This window comes from Stegostoma tigrinum, chromosome 5 (genome assembly GCF_030684315.1).
Source record: "Stegostoma tigrinum isolate sSteTig4 chromosome 5, sSteTig4.hap1, whole genome shotgun sequence".
Lineage (NCBI taxonomy): Eukaryota > Metazoa > Chordata > Chondrichthyes > Orectolobiformes > Stegostomatidae > Stegostoma > Stegostoma tigrinum.
The window spans coordinates 128,269,114-128,282,705 of NC_081358.1; the positions used below are offsets into that span (position 1 = coordinate 128,269,114).

Here is a 13,592-nt window from a genome sequence, read left to right on the forward strand (position 1 = left end):
TGCGGTTGAGATCAGCATAACCACCCAAACCTTCTACAACAAAAGTTAGAGACGTAAAGCAGGGCACAGACGAAAAAACGATAAATGAGACTGGCGATGAAACAGCTGATGCAACTGCCTTCATGGAAGGAGTCGTTATCGAGCCAGTATGCGACAGAACGTCCGTCTCAGAGGTAATCATCCACTATCCCGTCGATGGGCTGTTCTGCAAGGACTGCGACACCCTCTTCCCCACGCTGAGCCTGTTTAAGATCCATATGACTAAAGTGCACGGTATAAAGAACATCCGAACAAAATGTTCACGCTGCGATAAGGCAGGAGAGTACCATTCAATAGCCTGCCATTATCCCAAATGCAAAGGAACGAAACCACCCCCAAACTGGGGACTTTGCATGCAGCGCGTGTGATCAACGGTTTTCAACACTATCAGGCCTTGGTCAACACGAGAGGCACAAGAACCCAGTTCTACGGAACGAGAAACGCCTCAAACCGGCACCCAAAGTCAAGGGCAAACCTGGGAGAAACGACCACGTATGGTCACAGGAGGAGGTGGCACTCCTGAGGGAATTGGAGGTGAGATTTGCAGGATGCAAATTGATAAACAAATCCATCGCAAGCATGCTGAAAACCAAAACACCAAAGCAAATCTCAGACAAGCGCAGGCTCCTGGCAAACACCCCGACGGAGGTCAAGACCATCAGCGAGCCAACGATAGACTCGCACGATTCTGAGGTAGAGAGTGTCCAGGAGAATTCCGATGGTCAAGCCCAACGCCAAAGAGCCAGCCGAAAAACACCAGCTTCGATCCCTAAACATCGGGACGTAGATGACCAGCTTACACAAGCTGAGGAGCTCTTGAGCGCAAGGAAGGACCTGGACACGCATGCCCTTGGAATCGGACAAGCGGAAAGTATTACCGACCTACTAACGAATAGTAGGAAAAGACAGGACAAACACAAGAGGCCTCAAAAAGATCGGGCCAAGAAAGACAAAAGGCCCGGTAGCAATACCGGAGCCAAAAAACGGTGGGCAGCACGTAAAGCGCTGTTTAGAGCAACACAGCGGCTTTACAAATCCAACCAGCATCAACTAGCTCGCGAGATAATGGGGGCGGCGACCTCATCCGCTTGCCCTCTCTCAAAAGAGGAATTGGAGACATGTTTCCGTGAGAAACTGTCAGCACCAAACAAGAAATCGAACATAAATAAGTATGCCCCATACACTGGCAAAGTCGATGTCAGGTCCTTGATGAAACCCATAGAGGTAGAGGAGGTTGAAGCAGCCATCAAGGGGATAGATGAGAACAGTGCCGCTGGACCAGACAGCCTGAAACTGCAGGATGTAAGAACACTCCATGAGCAGGAGGAAACTCGTCTATCCCGCCTCTTCTCCTTATGGCTAAAGTCAAGCACGATCCCCGATTCACTAAAAAAAAAGAGTCGAACGGTCCTGATTCCTAAGTGCGAGGATAAGGAATGCTTGAAAAGCATTGATAACTGGCGACCAATAACCATCGGTCCAATGCTGCTCCGTATGTTCACAAAAATAACGGCAAAACGCCCGAGTGAAGCAGTCGAAATAAACCCCAGGCAAAAACGGTTTCTAGCAGACACTCCCGGATGCAATGAAAACATTGCTCCCTTGATATTTTTGAGGATAACAAAATACAACCGTAAGGACCTCGCAGTTGTCTTTGTCAATCGAGCGAAAGCGTTCGACTCGGTTGGGCACAAGCTATTGATCAAATCTTTGCAAAAAGAGTGAAACTACCCAAAGCCTTTGCAAGTCTCATTGAAGACCTATACACTGGCAACACAACAGTGGTGGAAGGGAAGAGAAACATAACCACCCCAATAACCATTGAGAGGGGCGTAAAGCAGGGTGACCCACTCTCAATATTATTTAACATTGCTTTGGATCCGTTGGTGTGCTCTCTGGAGAGGGCCAACTCAGGGGTCTCCATGCCCCTGGGCGGCAGAAGAGTCAACTGCTCGACTTTGGCCTTCGCCGATGACATTGCCCTTTTAAGCGACTCACACACTGGTATGGCTAGGAACCTTAAGCTACTCCAGGTATACTGTGACCATACAGGCCTAAGTATTAACACAGCGAAGACCGAAGGATTCCACTTCACTTTTAAAAGGAAAACCTCCTTGTACAATCACTTCGCAAACTGGAAGCTGAGGGACGAATCCATAGCCTACATATCCCCAGGCGACACAGAGAAATACCTGGGTGCCCGCATCGATCCATGGGCAGGTGTGGCAGAAGGGGAGTGGGAGGAGAAGCTTAAGTCCTGGGTTAAAGGAATACAGGCAGCACCTCTCCAACCACGACAACGGTTGGAGATCCTAAAAGTTCATGTCATCCCCCGATTGTACTTCCATCTGATCCCGACAGAAGCATCACAGGCTACTCTCAAAGCTGGACCAAATAATCCGCAATGCCAAAGAATTCCTACACCTACCACCTCATACCGCAGACGGAATGCTATACGCTAGCAACAAGAATGGCGGTCTAGGCGTCCCAAAACTAGAAGTGCAAATCCCATTCACGATTGTTCGCAAACACGAGGCACTAGACATGTCCAGTGATGTGGTCATTCGGGCCTCATTTCAGTATAAAAGGAGAGAGCAACACAGAGACCGCTGCGGGACTGCGCAAGCTCAAGGTGCTCAAGGAAATTGAAAGTTTCCAACCCAGTAGCCGCAGCAGCGGCGGGGGAGGGGGAACGACACGATGACCACCATCCAAGACATGATGCCGGCACTCCAGAAGGCAAAATGTGGGATGACCAAAACCACCCAACAGGTATGCAGGCTGGAGGGAGTGGGAATTCGAAAAATGGCAAAAGCTGGAATGTCAAGGGGCAGGCATCCAGTACTTTAGAGTCGACAAGATCTCTAATTCTTGGACAAAGGCCAGAGTACAGCAAAAATCCTCTAGATTTATCAACAGCGTGCTCGTGCTGTGTAATCTATACCTGACAAGAACCACATTATCTAGAGGTAGGCCAAACCGAAACAAATTATGCCGAAGGTGTGAGATGGCGAACGAAACCATATCACACATCTCAGAATGCTGCCCATTCGTAAAAAATGCTCGGATAAAACGCCATAACAAGATCGCTGACCAGTTGCAGAAACATGTCAGTAAGTACTGCTGGACATCGTACGTGGAGCCCAGACTGTTTAACAAAAACGGCTCCCTATGGAAACCTGATCTCATATTAAGAAAAGACCAGAAGATCGCGGTTGTAGATGTCACAGTGCAGCACAAGAATGACAGTAAAGCACTGGAAACAGCATGGCGAGAGAAAAAGTATAAACACCTGAATGCCGAGGTCACGGAATTGACGGGAGGCGTGGTGCCCAGGTATTTTGGCTTCGTGATGGGCGCACGAGGCAAGTGACTGGATATGAATAACCGCCTCATGAAATTCCTCGGCATCGAGAGATGCGATACGTTCACCCAAAAGACATCAAGACTCACTCTGTCACTGACACTCGAACTCTTATAACTCTTCAGTGACAAGTGAGCAAAAACTGCAAACGGTGAGGTAAGATCCTCCACCGAGACAGAAGCAGGTCCACATAATCCTTACAAAGCCAATAACATCACTAGGGCTCCGCTGATAATGACGATGACAACCAGCCTCATATAACACCAGTATCACCTGGTCCTTGGTCTGTGGTGATGCTAGAGAGCACACAAACATCGACGAGCGACGTAAAGACTCGGAAAAGGCACTTCCCGGAGAGTTCCAAAATAAAGGAGAGGGTGGATCCCGTCGTGTGGTTCCCCACACAGACTGCCAAAGTTGTTTGGCAGAATGCCTCATCACCAGAACTTTCAAACAAGCACGAGGACATTGCTTGGCTGGCGGTGAGAGGGGCTCTGCCAGTGAGATCCTTTACGCACGCCCGGAATCTCTGCACCACCGCACACTGCCCTCAAGGCGACTGCAGGGTGGGTGTGGGGGGGGGGGGGGGGGGGGGAAAAAGGGGGAAGAGGAGGGGAGGAAATGAGACTGAGACTGTCTATCACCTCCTTCTGGAGTGTGCCTATGCACAGGTCAGGAGGGAGATGCAGTGGTATTTGTCGAGGGTCGTTCTCAGCAGTTCCGTGACATGGGACTCCATGCTCTACGGGCTGTTTCCCGGGACACACACCCCGAGTCCAACATCAACTGCGCCGGGAGGACCATCAACGCGGTGAAAGACGCTCTTTGGTCTGCCCACAACTTGCTGGTCTGCCAGCTGAAAGAACTGACCCCGACCGAGCGTTGCAGACTGGCGCACTCCAAGGTCCGGGACTACGTGCTGAGGGACGTGCTAAAGCTTGGGGCAGCCACTGCCAAGGCGCAGTCAGGAAAGACCACCGTATGAAACCCTTCGTCCAGAGTAGAAAAAAGGGCCCTATCTGGTAACTGGGCCCAGCCGGCGCCTTCCCCAACTGGCAGGAGGCCAATGGGGACTGTGTGGGGAGACGACTGCCGGGGTGGTTTCTTTGTTTTGTTTTTTTCCTTTAGTTGGTGTACGTACCCCCCCCCCAGTAACCCGGAGTGGCTTGCATGACTGGGTAGGTGTATAAATGTTTTATTTTTTGTACATTCTATGATGAAAGTATATTTTTTCAATAAAAAAATGGTGACGAAAATGTCTGAAAACGAACCTTCCAGCTCAGCAAGCAAACTTACATCCAGAACCTCAACCTGAGCTACAAATCTTCTCAAAACTCACTAACCCACCTAATCTACACATCCCTGGACACTATGACACAGCCAGTCCACCTAACCTGCACATCTTTAGACTGTAGGAGAAAACCGGAGCACCTGGAGGAAACCCACGCAGACATGGGGAGAATGGCAACTGTCTGTGTGGAGTTTGCACAAAGGGTGGAATTGAACCCGGGTTCCTGGCGCTGAGAGGCAGCTGTGCTAACCACTGAGCCACCATGCCGCCCCAGATTATCGAAGTCAGAGCTATTGGACGGTAGTCATTAAGGCACACTGCATGTGTTTTTCTTAGGTACGGGGATGACAGTGGTCTTCTTCAAGCAGGTGGGGTCTTTGACTTGTAGGAGGGAGAGACGGAAGATGTCGGTGAATATCTCTGCTAGTTGGTCCACACAGGATCTGAGTGCTCGGTTGAAGACACCATCTGGGCCTGTTGCTTTCCTTGGGTTGACTCCCAGGAAGACTGATCTGAAGTGGTGACAGAGGGAACAGGTATGTCTGGGGCTGTCAGGGCAGGTATCAGAAGCTGGTAGTATTCTGCAGAAAAAATTGAGCATGCCAAGGAGGGATATGTCATTGTCCACTATCTTACACTGCTTCATTTTGTATCCCACAATGTTGTTTAGCTTTGCCATTGACAAGAGTCTTTTTGGTAGGTCTGGACCTCTAACTTGGTTCAGTGCTTCCTCTTGACCTCCCTGATGGCTTTGTAGAGGTCATATTCGTATCTAGATTTTCTGTATTGATCCAGGCCACTCGGCTGGATTGCTGCATGCCTGGGTCTTCAGTAGGGAGTGGATTTCCTGGCTCATCCAAGGTTTACAGTTGGGGGAACACTCAGACTGACTTCTTTGGTACACGGTCCACCATGCACTTGCTAATGAAGTCCGTGACGGTGGTGCCATACTCGTCTAGATTTTCCACTGAACGCAGTCCAGTCCACCGAGTTCAAGCAGTCCCGGAAGCCGTCTTCCATTGCCTCAGACCAGCACCGTACTTCCATTTGTGCAGGACCCTCCAATGTTAGCTTCTGCTTGTAAGCTGGGAGGTGGAACACAGCACTGTGGTTGGATTTTCCGATGTGCAGGCAGGGCATTGAGCAGTAGGCATCATTGAAGGTTGAGAGGCAGCGGTCCAGAATGTTCAGTCCTCTGGTGGGGCAGATGATGTGTTGGGGGTATTTTGGCATCACCTGCTTTAGGTTGGCTTGGTTGAAGTCGCTGGCCACAAAGAATAGGGACTCTGTGTTTGTGGCAGTGTGCATCATGTCTAGGGCATTCCTCTGGAGGTTTTCATTTGCTGTGTACTACTTACAAACCAATGGTTCTCTTGGGAAATATCTGATTTATCAATTCAAAAGTCTCAGTTCCGAGCAACTGCCGAAAGAACTGTTTTCTGGTTTCCTTAAAGTTTATATTGAGTTTCTTAACTTCAAAAAGAACAGTAGCATAGCTTTGTGTTTTCCTGTTTCTGTAACTTGTTTCCAGCCTGATGAGTTATCACAGAACCAACCAGCTTCTCTTGTAAACAACTCCTCAGCTCCTGACTCTCCCACCGCCACAAAAACAGAGATCACAAGAAGTAATGATTCCTTGCTGTGAAATTATGCAACCACCCTGGTGAATCCCTGTTTTTAAAATCAGTTCTTTTTCATTGCTCTTGATTTTTAAAGATGCAAAAATAAAAATACATAGTCTTTACTGAACGCAGTTAGCCATTCACCCCAAACAGTCAGTCTATAGGCTTCAAGGATCCATAAGAACAGAACCGAATGCATGATATTTCTTTAGCTACAGTTTCATACATTCTATAGCAGAGAAAGAGGACATTTGGCCTTAGTGGTCCTGCGCCACATGAGCCTTCCCCTGCCTGCTTCAGCATACCAAATCAGTAAATCCATCCAGTCATTTCTCTCTCCCTTGTGCATTTAGCCAACTTATCACTCAAACTAAAGAGGTTTGTTCTGAATTCTCAACTGGATTAATGGCTATTACATTTATTTGATAGGATCATCCGGCTGGACGATCCCGATCTACAATTGCACCATAGTGCTATTGGCGCAGAGGAATGCGAAATCAGGCGATTAGTACATCATAGAGATTATCTGAGAGACGGGAGGGTACAGATCGAGGTACAGCGCTGAGATGGACACCACCTTAACCATACGCACCTCGCATATAATGATCATAGCACTTGACACTCCCCACCATTGTTGTTGTGATCAGGTCTCCTATAGATATCTTGGAGATACCCAACCTTGTGAGGTGATTAGCACTTCTGTTATAAATAAGACCACGGCAAGATATCACCACTGGAATTTGCTTTATCGTTGAAACATTGTGGCCGATTGCTGCCAGATACCTGTGTGTGGCAGCTACCACTTCATCACATCCATACTTTCCATCTTCAACTTCCAGGTCTCCTCTAGCCGTGATTCAAGTGGCACCACATAACAGACGTAGGCAGTCTCTCTCTCGATCATAATGATGTCTGGGTTGAAGAACGACGTCTTCAATGGAATTCGCGGCTCGATCACCTCCTTTGCCTCCTTCACCTGATGCAGCTGTCGCACCAGTTGTTTCACCACTCAGCTATGTCGTGCGCAGCGCGCGTCATGTGTAATCGTACAGCTCTGCAATATATGATGTAGAGTCTCTGGATTGCCACAATTAGCGCGGCATTTACAGTCACACCCTCCACGAGCTCCGTGATCTTCGCGTCTTCAGCGAAAGCGACCCTGTTCTTATTTGGGTCACCCTTATAAATAATCTTGGGAACATCCCCTTGTTGTTTGAGATCCACCTATGCGACACCTGGTCTATTGTTACGCCCTGTAATATTCTGCAGTCCGCGTGGGACAACATGTGTCCCTTCCAACCTTCCTTAGCTTCTTCTACCGTGGAAACTTCCATCCCTCCAACCCTGCCCAGTCTGGTCATCTCTCTACAGACCGGTTGGAAGGAACCCAGTGTCGCCAACACTCGCATCCAGGGTCTATCCTTGGCCAAGAGACGTTCCAATCGTCTCCCTTTTTCAATAGGGATAATAGTTGACAAGCAAGGGATCTCTAACCCACCATCTTTTACAGTAGAGTGTATAAACCCAATGGGGGCGTCCTTCGGGAGACGAAGCCAACTCCTGATTGCCCGTCTGATCTGCCGATCCAATGCCTTAAGGGTATTTCGGTGGACTTCACCCAATGTTAGACTATATTTCATTTTCGGTATTAATTATGAATGGACAATCTCCACTCGCTGTTGAGATTTTAAAGGGGCACGTGTAACCTCAGAGCATATCATAGAGGATTTTCTTTGAGGCATCGGTGCCCATCCTTTCCAATTCAGTTGGACTCCCAGGTATTTGATCTGGTCAGTCGGGCCCATTGCTGGAATTTCCACGCCCTGGATCACAGTCCTCATATCCCTGACGGCTACCTATTTGTTCTTCTTAGACCCCACGACTGAAAGGGTTCTTGACTTTGCCGGATTGATAGTCATTCCGACCATATCCGAAGATGTTGATAATTTCACCAATTTCTCCTTCAGTTGCTGTTCGTTCTCAGCAAGCACCATCAGGTCATCCGCATAGGCGAACACATTCCACCTTTTCTCCCGCAAACTGGCATCCTATACGGCGATCGGCCAACTCTATCACCTCATCCATTGCCATAATAAAGAGCAATGGAGACAACGGATCACCTTGCCTCACCCCTCTGGTGGCTCTGATCGTGGGGCTGCCCAGCAGGGCCTCCGCACCATTGTATCCACTCTTTATTAAAGTCACCAGCGGGGGAGGTGCACCAAATCCTGCTGCTGATCTGAAGATCGTGTCGTGTGCGACCAGATCAAATGCCTTCGACACATCAATAAAAGCGCAAGACAAGTTGTCAAATCTTGCACTCGCCTCACGTAACACAGCCGTTACAAGCTGAGTGGCTTTGAATGTTCCACCTGTCCGTAAAAAACCAAAATTGAAAAGATGGCAGATCCAGACAGGCAATCCTTCTCTCAGCCAAAATCTTGTGAAGAAGTACCCGGAGCACCACAGATGTCACGTTAATCGGTCTCAAATTTGAAGGGTGGTTAACCTTCCCTTCGGACTTGGGGACCAATGTTATCCGGGATAGAGTCTCTTTGGAATATACTCCAGAGCAATAATCATGTTAAAATACGCAGCCCAGATATTAACATCTGCTGCTGCCATTTGCTCAGCTGACATCCTATTGACACCTGGCACGGTGCCCCTAGAAGCCATTATGGCTTTCTTCACGTCCTCTGCCTCGCATAGAGCGATCAGTTTCCGTCGTTCATCTAGGATTTTCTGAACTGGTCTATCATCCTCCTTCGGCTTGCGGGACAGGAGACCTTCCCAATATTGCGATGTATCCTCGGGCCAGCCTTTGTCAGCAGCGACCACGTCCCTCCACTCCCCACGGAGGATGGTTTTAACAATGTCCCCTCTCCGTTTCCCCCAGTGGGCCTGGACACGGGCATATTCCTTCCGTCTTCACTGTTTAGCATTAAGTCGCTGCCAGCTTTGAGCCGTTACCCGAACTTTTGATGGTAACCATTTCAACTACAGATTCTCATCCGCATGTTCGTCCAACGTCTCCCTTGCCTCCCTCAGCGAGCACTCCCCTCGGATGATACGTTTGGTCAATCCCCGGAGTACCAGGGATCCAAACGTCTCTGCACGAACATCCTGTAGCTGTTGAATGGCTACCTCAAACAATCGACGACGTCACTCTTCACATACTACAGGGAGTTGTTCTCAGTCTCTGTGCGGGGTCCTTGATCTTCAGCTCTTCCCGACGTTGTTCCAGATGTCATCAGCGTCGGCTGTTGCCCTCGCTTAGTTGTTCCCCGTTTCCGGACAGTGGGCTCCAGGTTCTTCGTCAGCATAGTACTTGTTTTGTGGTCCTGGGCTTCTTCTGCCTTCGATCTTCTTTCCGATAATATGGATGGGATCTGCCTTCCTCCTCCTGTGGATAAAACTACCTCCGGTATCGGGCTCCCCCCACTAACTGATTCCGGCCAACCAATGGACTTCAACCTAGCCCGCACGGCCTCAGGGGTCTGTCCCAGCTGCTCAGCCATAGCTTGACAAATCGCCTTTTTATCCATACCAGGCATCCAACGAGCGGCAATATAATCTCTCAGCCGCTCATCCTCGTGTGCCTCCCATCATCGCTTGACCACCTTCACGGCCTCTAACTTCTTTCGATTGTCCGCTTCCGGATGTTGTCGTCTCTGGTGCTGGGATAGTCTGATCTTTGTACCAAAGGCTGCCTGGCAGATCTCGCACCTCCAACTAGGCTCGGTTTTAGTGTCACCTTCCACAAAACGCGTTCCTCTGTGACCATTCAGTCCCGACCTCGATCTGTACTCCTTCCCACAATGCTCACAGATAAACCTCGCAATTCCTCCACGACTGCTGTGCCGAAGCGGTGGCCTCGGACTTTTCCATTTCTTTACATGACGTAGCACAGCAGACTGCAAATTCTACTGTTGGTTTTCCCAACAAGTAGAAGTATTTTGTCTGCAACTACTCTCTCAAGTCCTTTCAGAATTTTAACAATCCATCTCTATCAGGATAGATACAGAAAGGTTCTTTCCCACGTGGAAGGCATTCTCTCAGAATAAGGAGTCACTCATTTAAGATGGAGATGAAGAGAAATTTCTTCTCTTGGGGGTTATGAATCTGTGGAATTCTTTATCACGGAAGCCTGTTGAGGTTGAATCTTTAAGTACACTCAAGGCTGAGATAAAAGGTATCTCATTAATGAAGTGAAGCAAGGATTTTGGGTAAAGGTGAGAAAATGGAGTTGAGGATTATCAGATCAGTCATTGAATGGTGGAGAAAACTCAGTGGGCTGAATGGCCTACTCCTATGTCTAATAGTCTTGTTAGTTAGTGGAGCAAGCAGGGCTTTTGTTCAACATCTCATTTGAAAGGCAGCAGCTCCAAAACAGTGGAGTTCTACCACCCTCTGTTGATACAACATTCCCACTGCACTGCTTTGAGTGTCAGCCTTGACTTTGTCTTTGAGGAAGGCTTAAATATGCAAGTTTGGAGCTGCCTGTCCCACCAACTGTGAAAAGGCTAACAGATAAAAAAATACTTGATATCTAAAACACAATCACTATTCCTGCTTTCAGGAAACTGCTTGTACAAGACCATACATACAAAGAAACATGTTGGAAGAAAACCAGAAGAATGGCAAGTGTATTTGGAAAAAAAGTGATAGAACATAGAACAGTACAGCACGGTACAGGGCCTTCGGCCCACGATGTGCTGAACTTTAACCCGAAACCTAAGGTCTGTCTAACCTCCGCTGCTACCTTATACCATCATCCATATGTCTATCTAATAGCTGGTTAAATGCCCCTAATGAGGCCAACTCCACTACCCTCTACGACAATGCATTCCACACCCCTACCACTCTCAAGTAAAGAACATACCTCCGGCATCTCCCCGATATCCCCCTCCTTTCACCTTACAGGTAGGTCCCCTCGTAATAGTTACCTCCACCCTAGAAAAAAGTCTGTGGATGTAGGCAGCAATCAGAGTCTGTGTTGAGGTAGCCCATGGGGATCAGGCTAGCGTGGGGAGGGGGCCAGAAGAGGGAGATAATGTTAAAATTAATAACTAAAGTTCCTACCTGCATCATGAACAGAAGAACCATTCAGTTGCGGCCTTTCTGAATTTTCCACCCTCTCTACACCGATGTCACCATTTTCCTCAGGTACATCTGTGGTCTTAGGTTTACGTTGACGTGCTTTTGCTGCTTCCTTCTTCTTAGCTGCCTTTTTCTTGGCCAAATCAGAAGGCATGGCTGTTGGTCAGTATGTATTAGTGGAAGTACAATCTGTGGAAGCAAAACACCGATTAAAAATTAAAAAGGAAGATTTTAATAAATCTTTCACTCAATATGGGACCACATTTCAGGGAACGTTAGATATGTGCGAACCCACTCTTAGATCAGATCAATCTCTGTTAAACTGGACAGAAGTTAAGGGGAAACAATCCATACTCTCTTCAGGCTGGTTCAACATTTCATCCCAAGTCCTCTCTATTTGCAAAACAGTTCATTTCCACGCTACATCAGCTTACTTGCTGCTGCCAGAACCTCAAATCACATCTTTGTTAACTCCAAACTGAACTATTCAATAGTCCTGCTGGGCCACCTCATAACGCCCCCAACTTCAGTTCATCCAAAATTCTGCTGCTCGTATTCTAAAATCACAAAGTGCAATGACCAGAATTGGACAGTTAGGGCCTAGCCACTGTTTCTTAAATGGTTCAGCAATATCCCTATTTATGAAGTCCAAGATCCCACATGCTTTGCAAACTACTTCCACAATCTGGTCGACCACCTGCAATGACTGACATAGTTGTAGGCTAGGTTTGTTTGTTCCATTAGGCCTTATTGGATAGCAGCAGTATATTGTCTCTCACTGCCCCTTCTGCAAAAATATATCACTTCTCAGCTACGTTACATTCCATCTGCTAGTTGTCTGCCCTTTTGACTAAATTGCATTGCAATCAATTGATAGCCTTCTCACCACATTCCACATCTTCAAATTTGGAATTGTTAATGAATTTTGATCATTGAGATGAAAATTCAAGTCATTTATACACAAGAGCAGTGGCCCTCACACTGAGATGCCACTGTCTACCAACTTCCAGTTGAAAGAAGAATCATTTACCAAAAGTCATTCCTTTCTCTTCTTAAAGTCAGTTTTCCTATGTTGACAGTGAGCTTCGAACTTGTTCATCAGCCTTTAAAGTAGTACCTTGGCAAATGTTCTCTTAAAGACCACATGAATAATCTGCACCACATTCCCTCCTTCAACCTTAGCTGCTATTTCAAAACAACTGAATTAAATTAGTCAAGCATAATTTTATAGTTACCAATGCAGATTAGGCTTTAAGTGCTTAATAATGCTTTCTCTCTTAATTACAACTTAACTCAACATACAGCTCAGGCTCGAGGCTTTGGCAGTGTTTTGACGATACCAGTGAAGGTGGGTGTTCTGGAATTAGCCGTGACTTTAATTAAGCTATTCCAATACAGCTGCAGGGGTGGACACTTTCCTGTGTAATGACCTGACCAAAAAAGTAGCACAAACCCAGTCCACCTATTGACCAAAGTGTCATTGACAGTGCAAACAAGCAGTACTTATTCATGCCTAGGTCAATCAAACAGCTTGGGTTCTGTCAGAACATGCATACCCTGACCTCATTACACCATTCATTAAAACAGGGGCACAACAGCTGAATTGCGGATGTAAAGCAAAAGTGACTATCTTTGAGATCATCACTATATTTGACTCAACAGCAGCATCAAGGAGGCCTAGCTAAACTGCAATCAATGCGAATCAGGGAAAACTCTACTGCTTGGAGCCAAACTTCCTTTTTCCTATTCATTTGTGGGATGTGGGTGCCACTGGCTGAGCCAACATTCATTGTCCATCCCTAGTTGCCCTCAAGGTGGTGGCAGTGAGCTGCCTTCTTTAACCGCTGCAGTTCTCCTTCTGTAGGTCACTCCACAATGCTATTAGGGAGGGAACTCCAGGACTTTGACCAAGCCACCACGAAGGTACGGCAATATTCTTCCAAGTCAGGATGGTGAATGGCTTGGAGTGGAGCTTGCAGGGGGCGGAGTTCTCATATGTCTGCTGACCTTGTCCTTCTGATAGAAGTGGTCGTGGGTTTGAAAGGTGCTGTCTGAGAATCTTTGGTGAAATTCTGCAGCGCATCTTGTAGATAATACACACTGCTGTTACTGAGCATTGGTGGTGGAGGGAGTGGATGCTTGTGGATACAATGCCATTCAAACAGGTTTTTGTCCT

General features: G+C 47.5%; 1 protein-coding gene across 4 annotated transcripts in view; it reads right to left on the reverse strand.

Moving 5' to 3' along the window:
• Positions 1-13,592, reverse strand: part of abcf2a (ATP-binding cassette, sub-family F (GCN20), member 2a) — a 63,678-nt gene that overhangs the window by 41,887 nt on the left and 8,199 nt on the right. For all 4 annotated transcript variants that reach the window (XM_048528668.2, XM_048528669.2, XM_048528666.2 and 1 more), the window contains one exon: positions 11,399-11,605. In XM_048528668.2, the coding sequence (XP_048384625.1) occupies positions 11,399-11,570 (172 nt within the window). In that variant the 5' untranslated portion in view covers positions 11,571-11,605. The remainder of the gene's footprint in view (positions 1-11,398; positions 11,606-13,592) is intronic.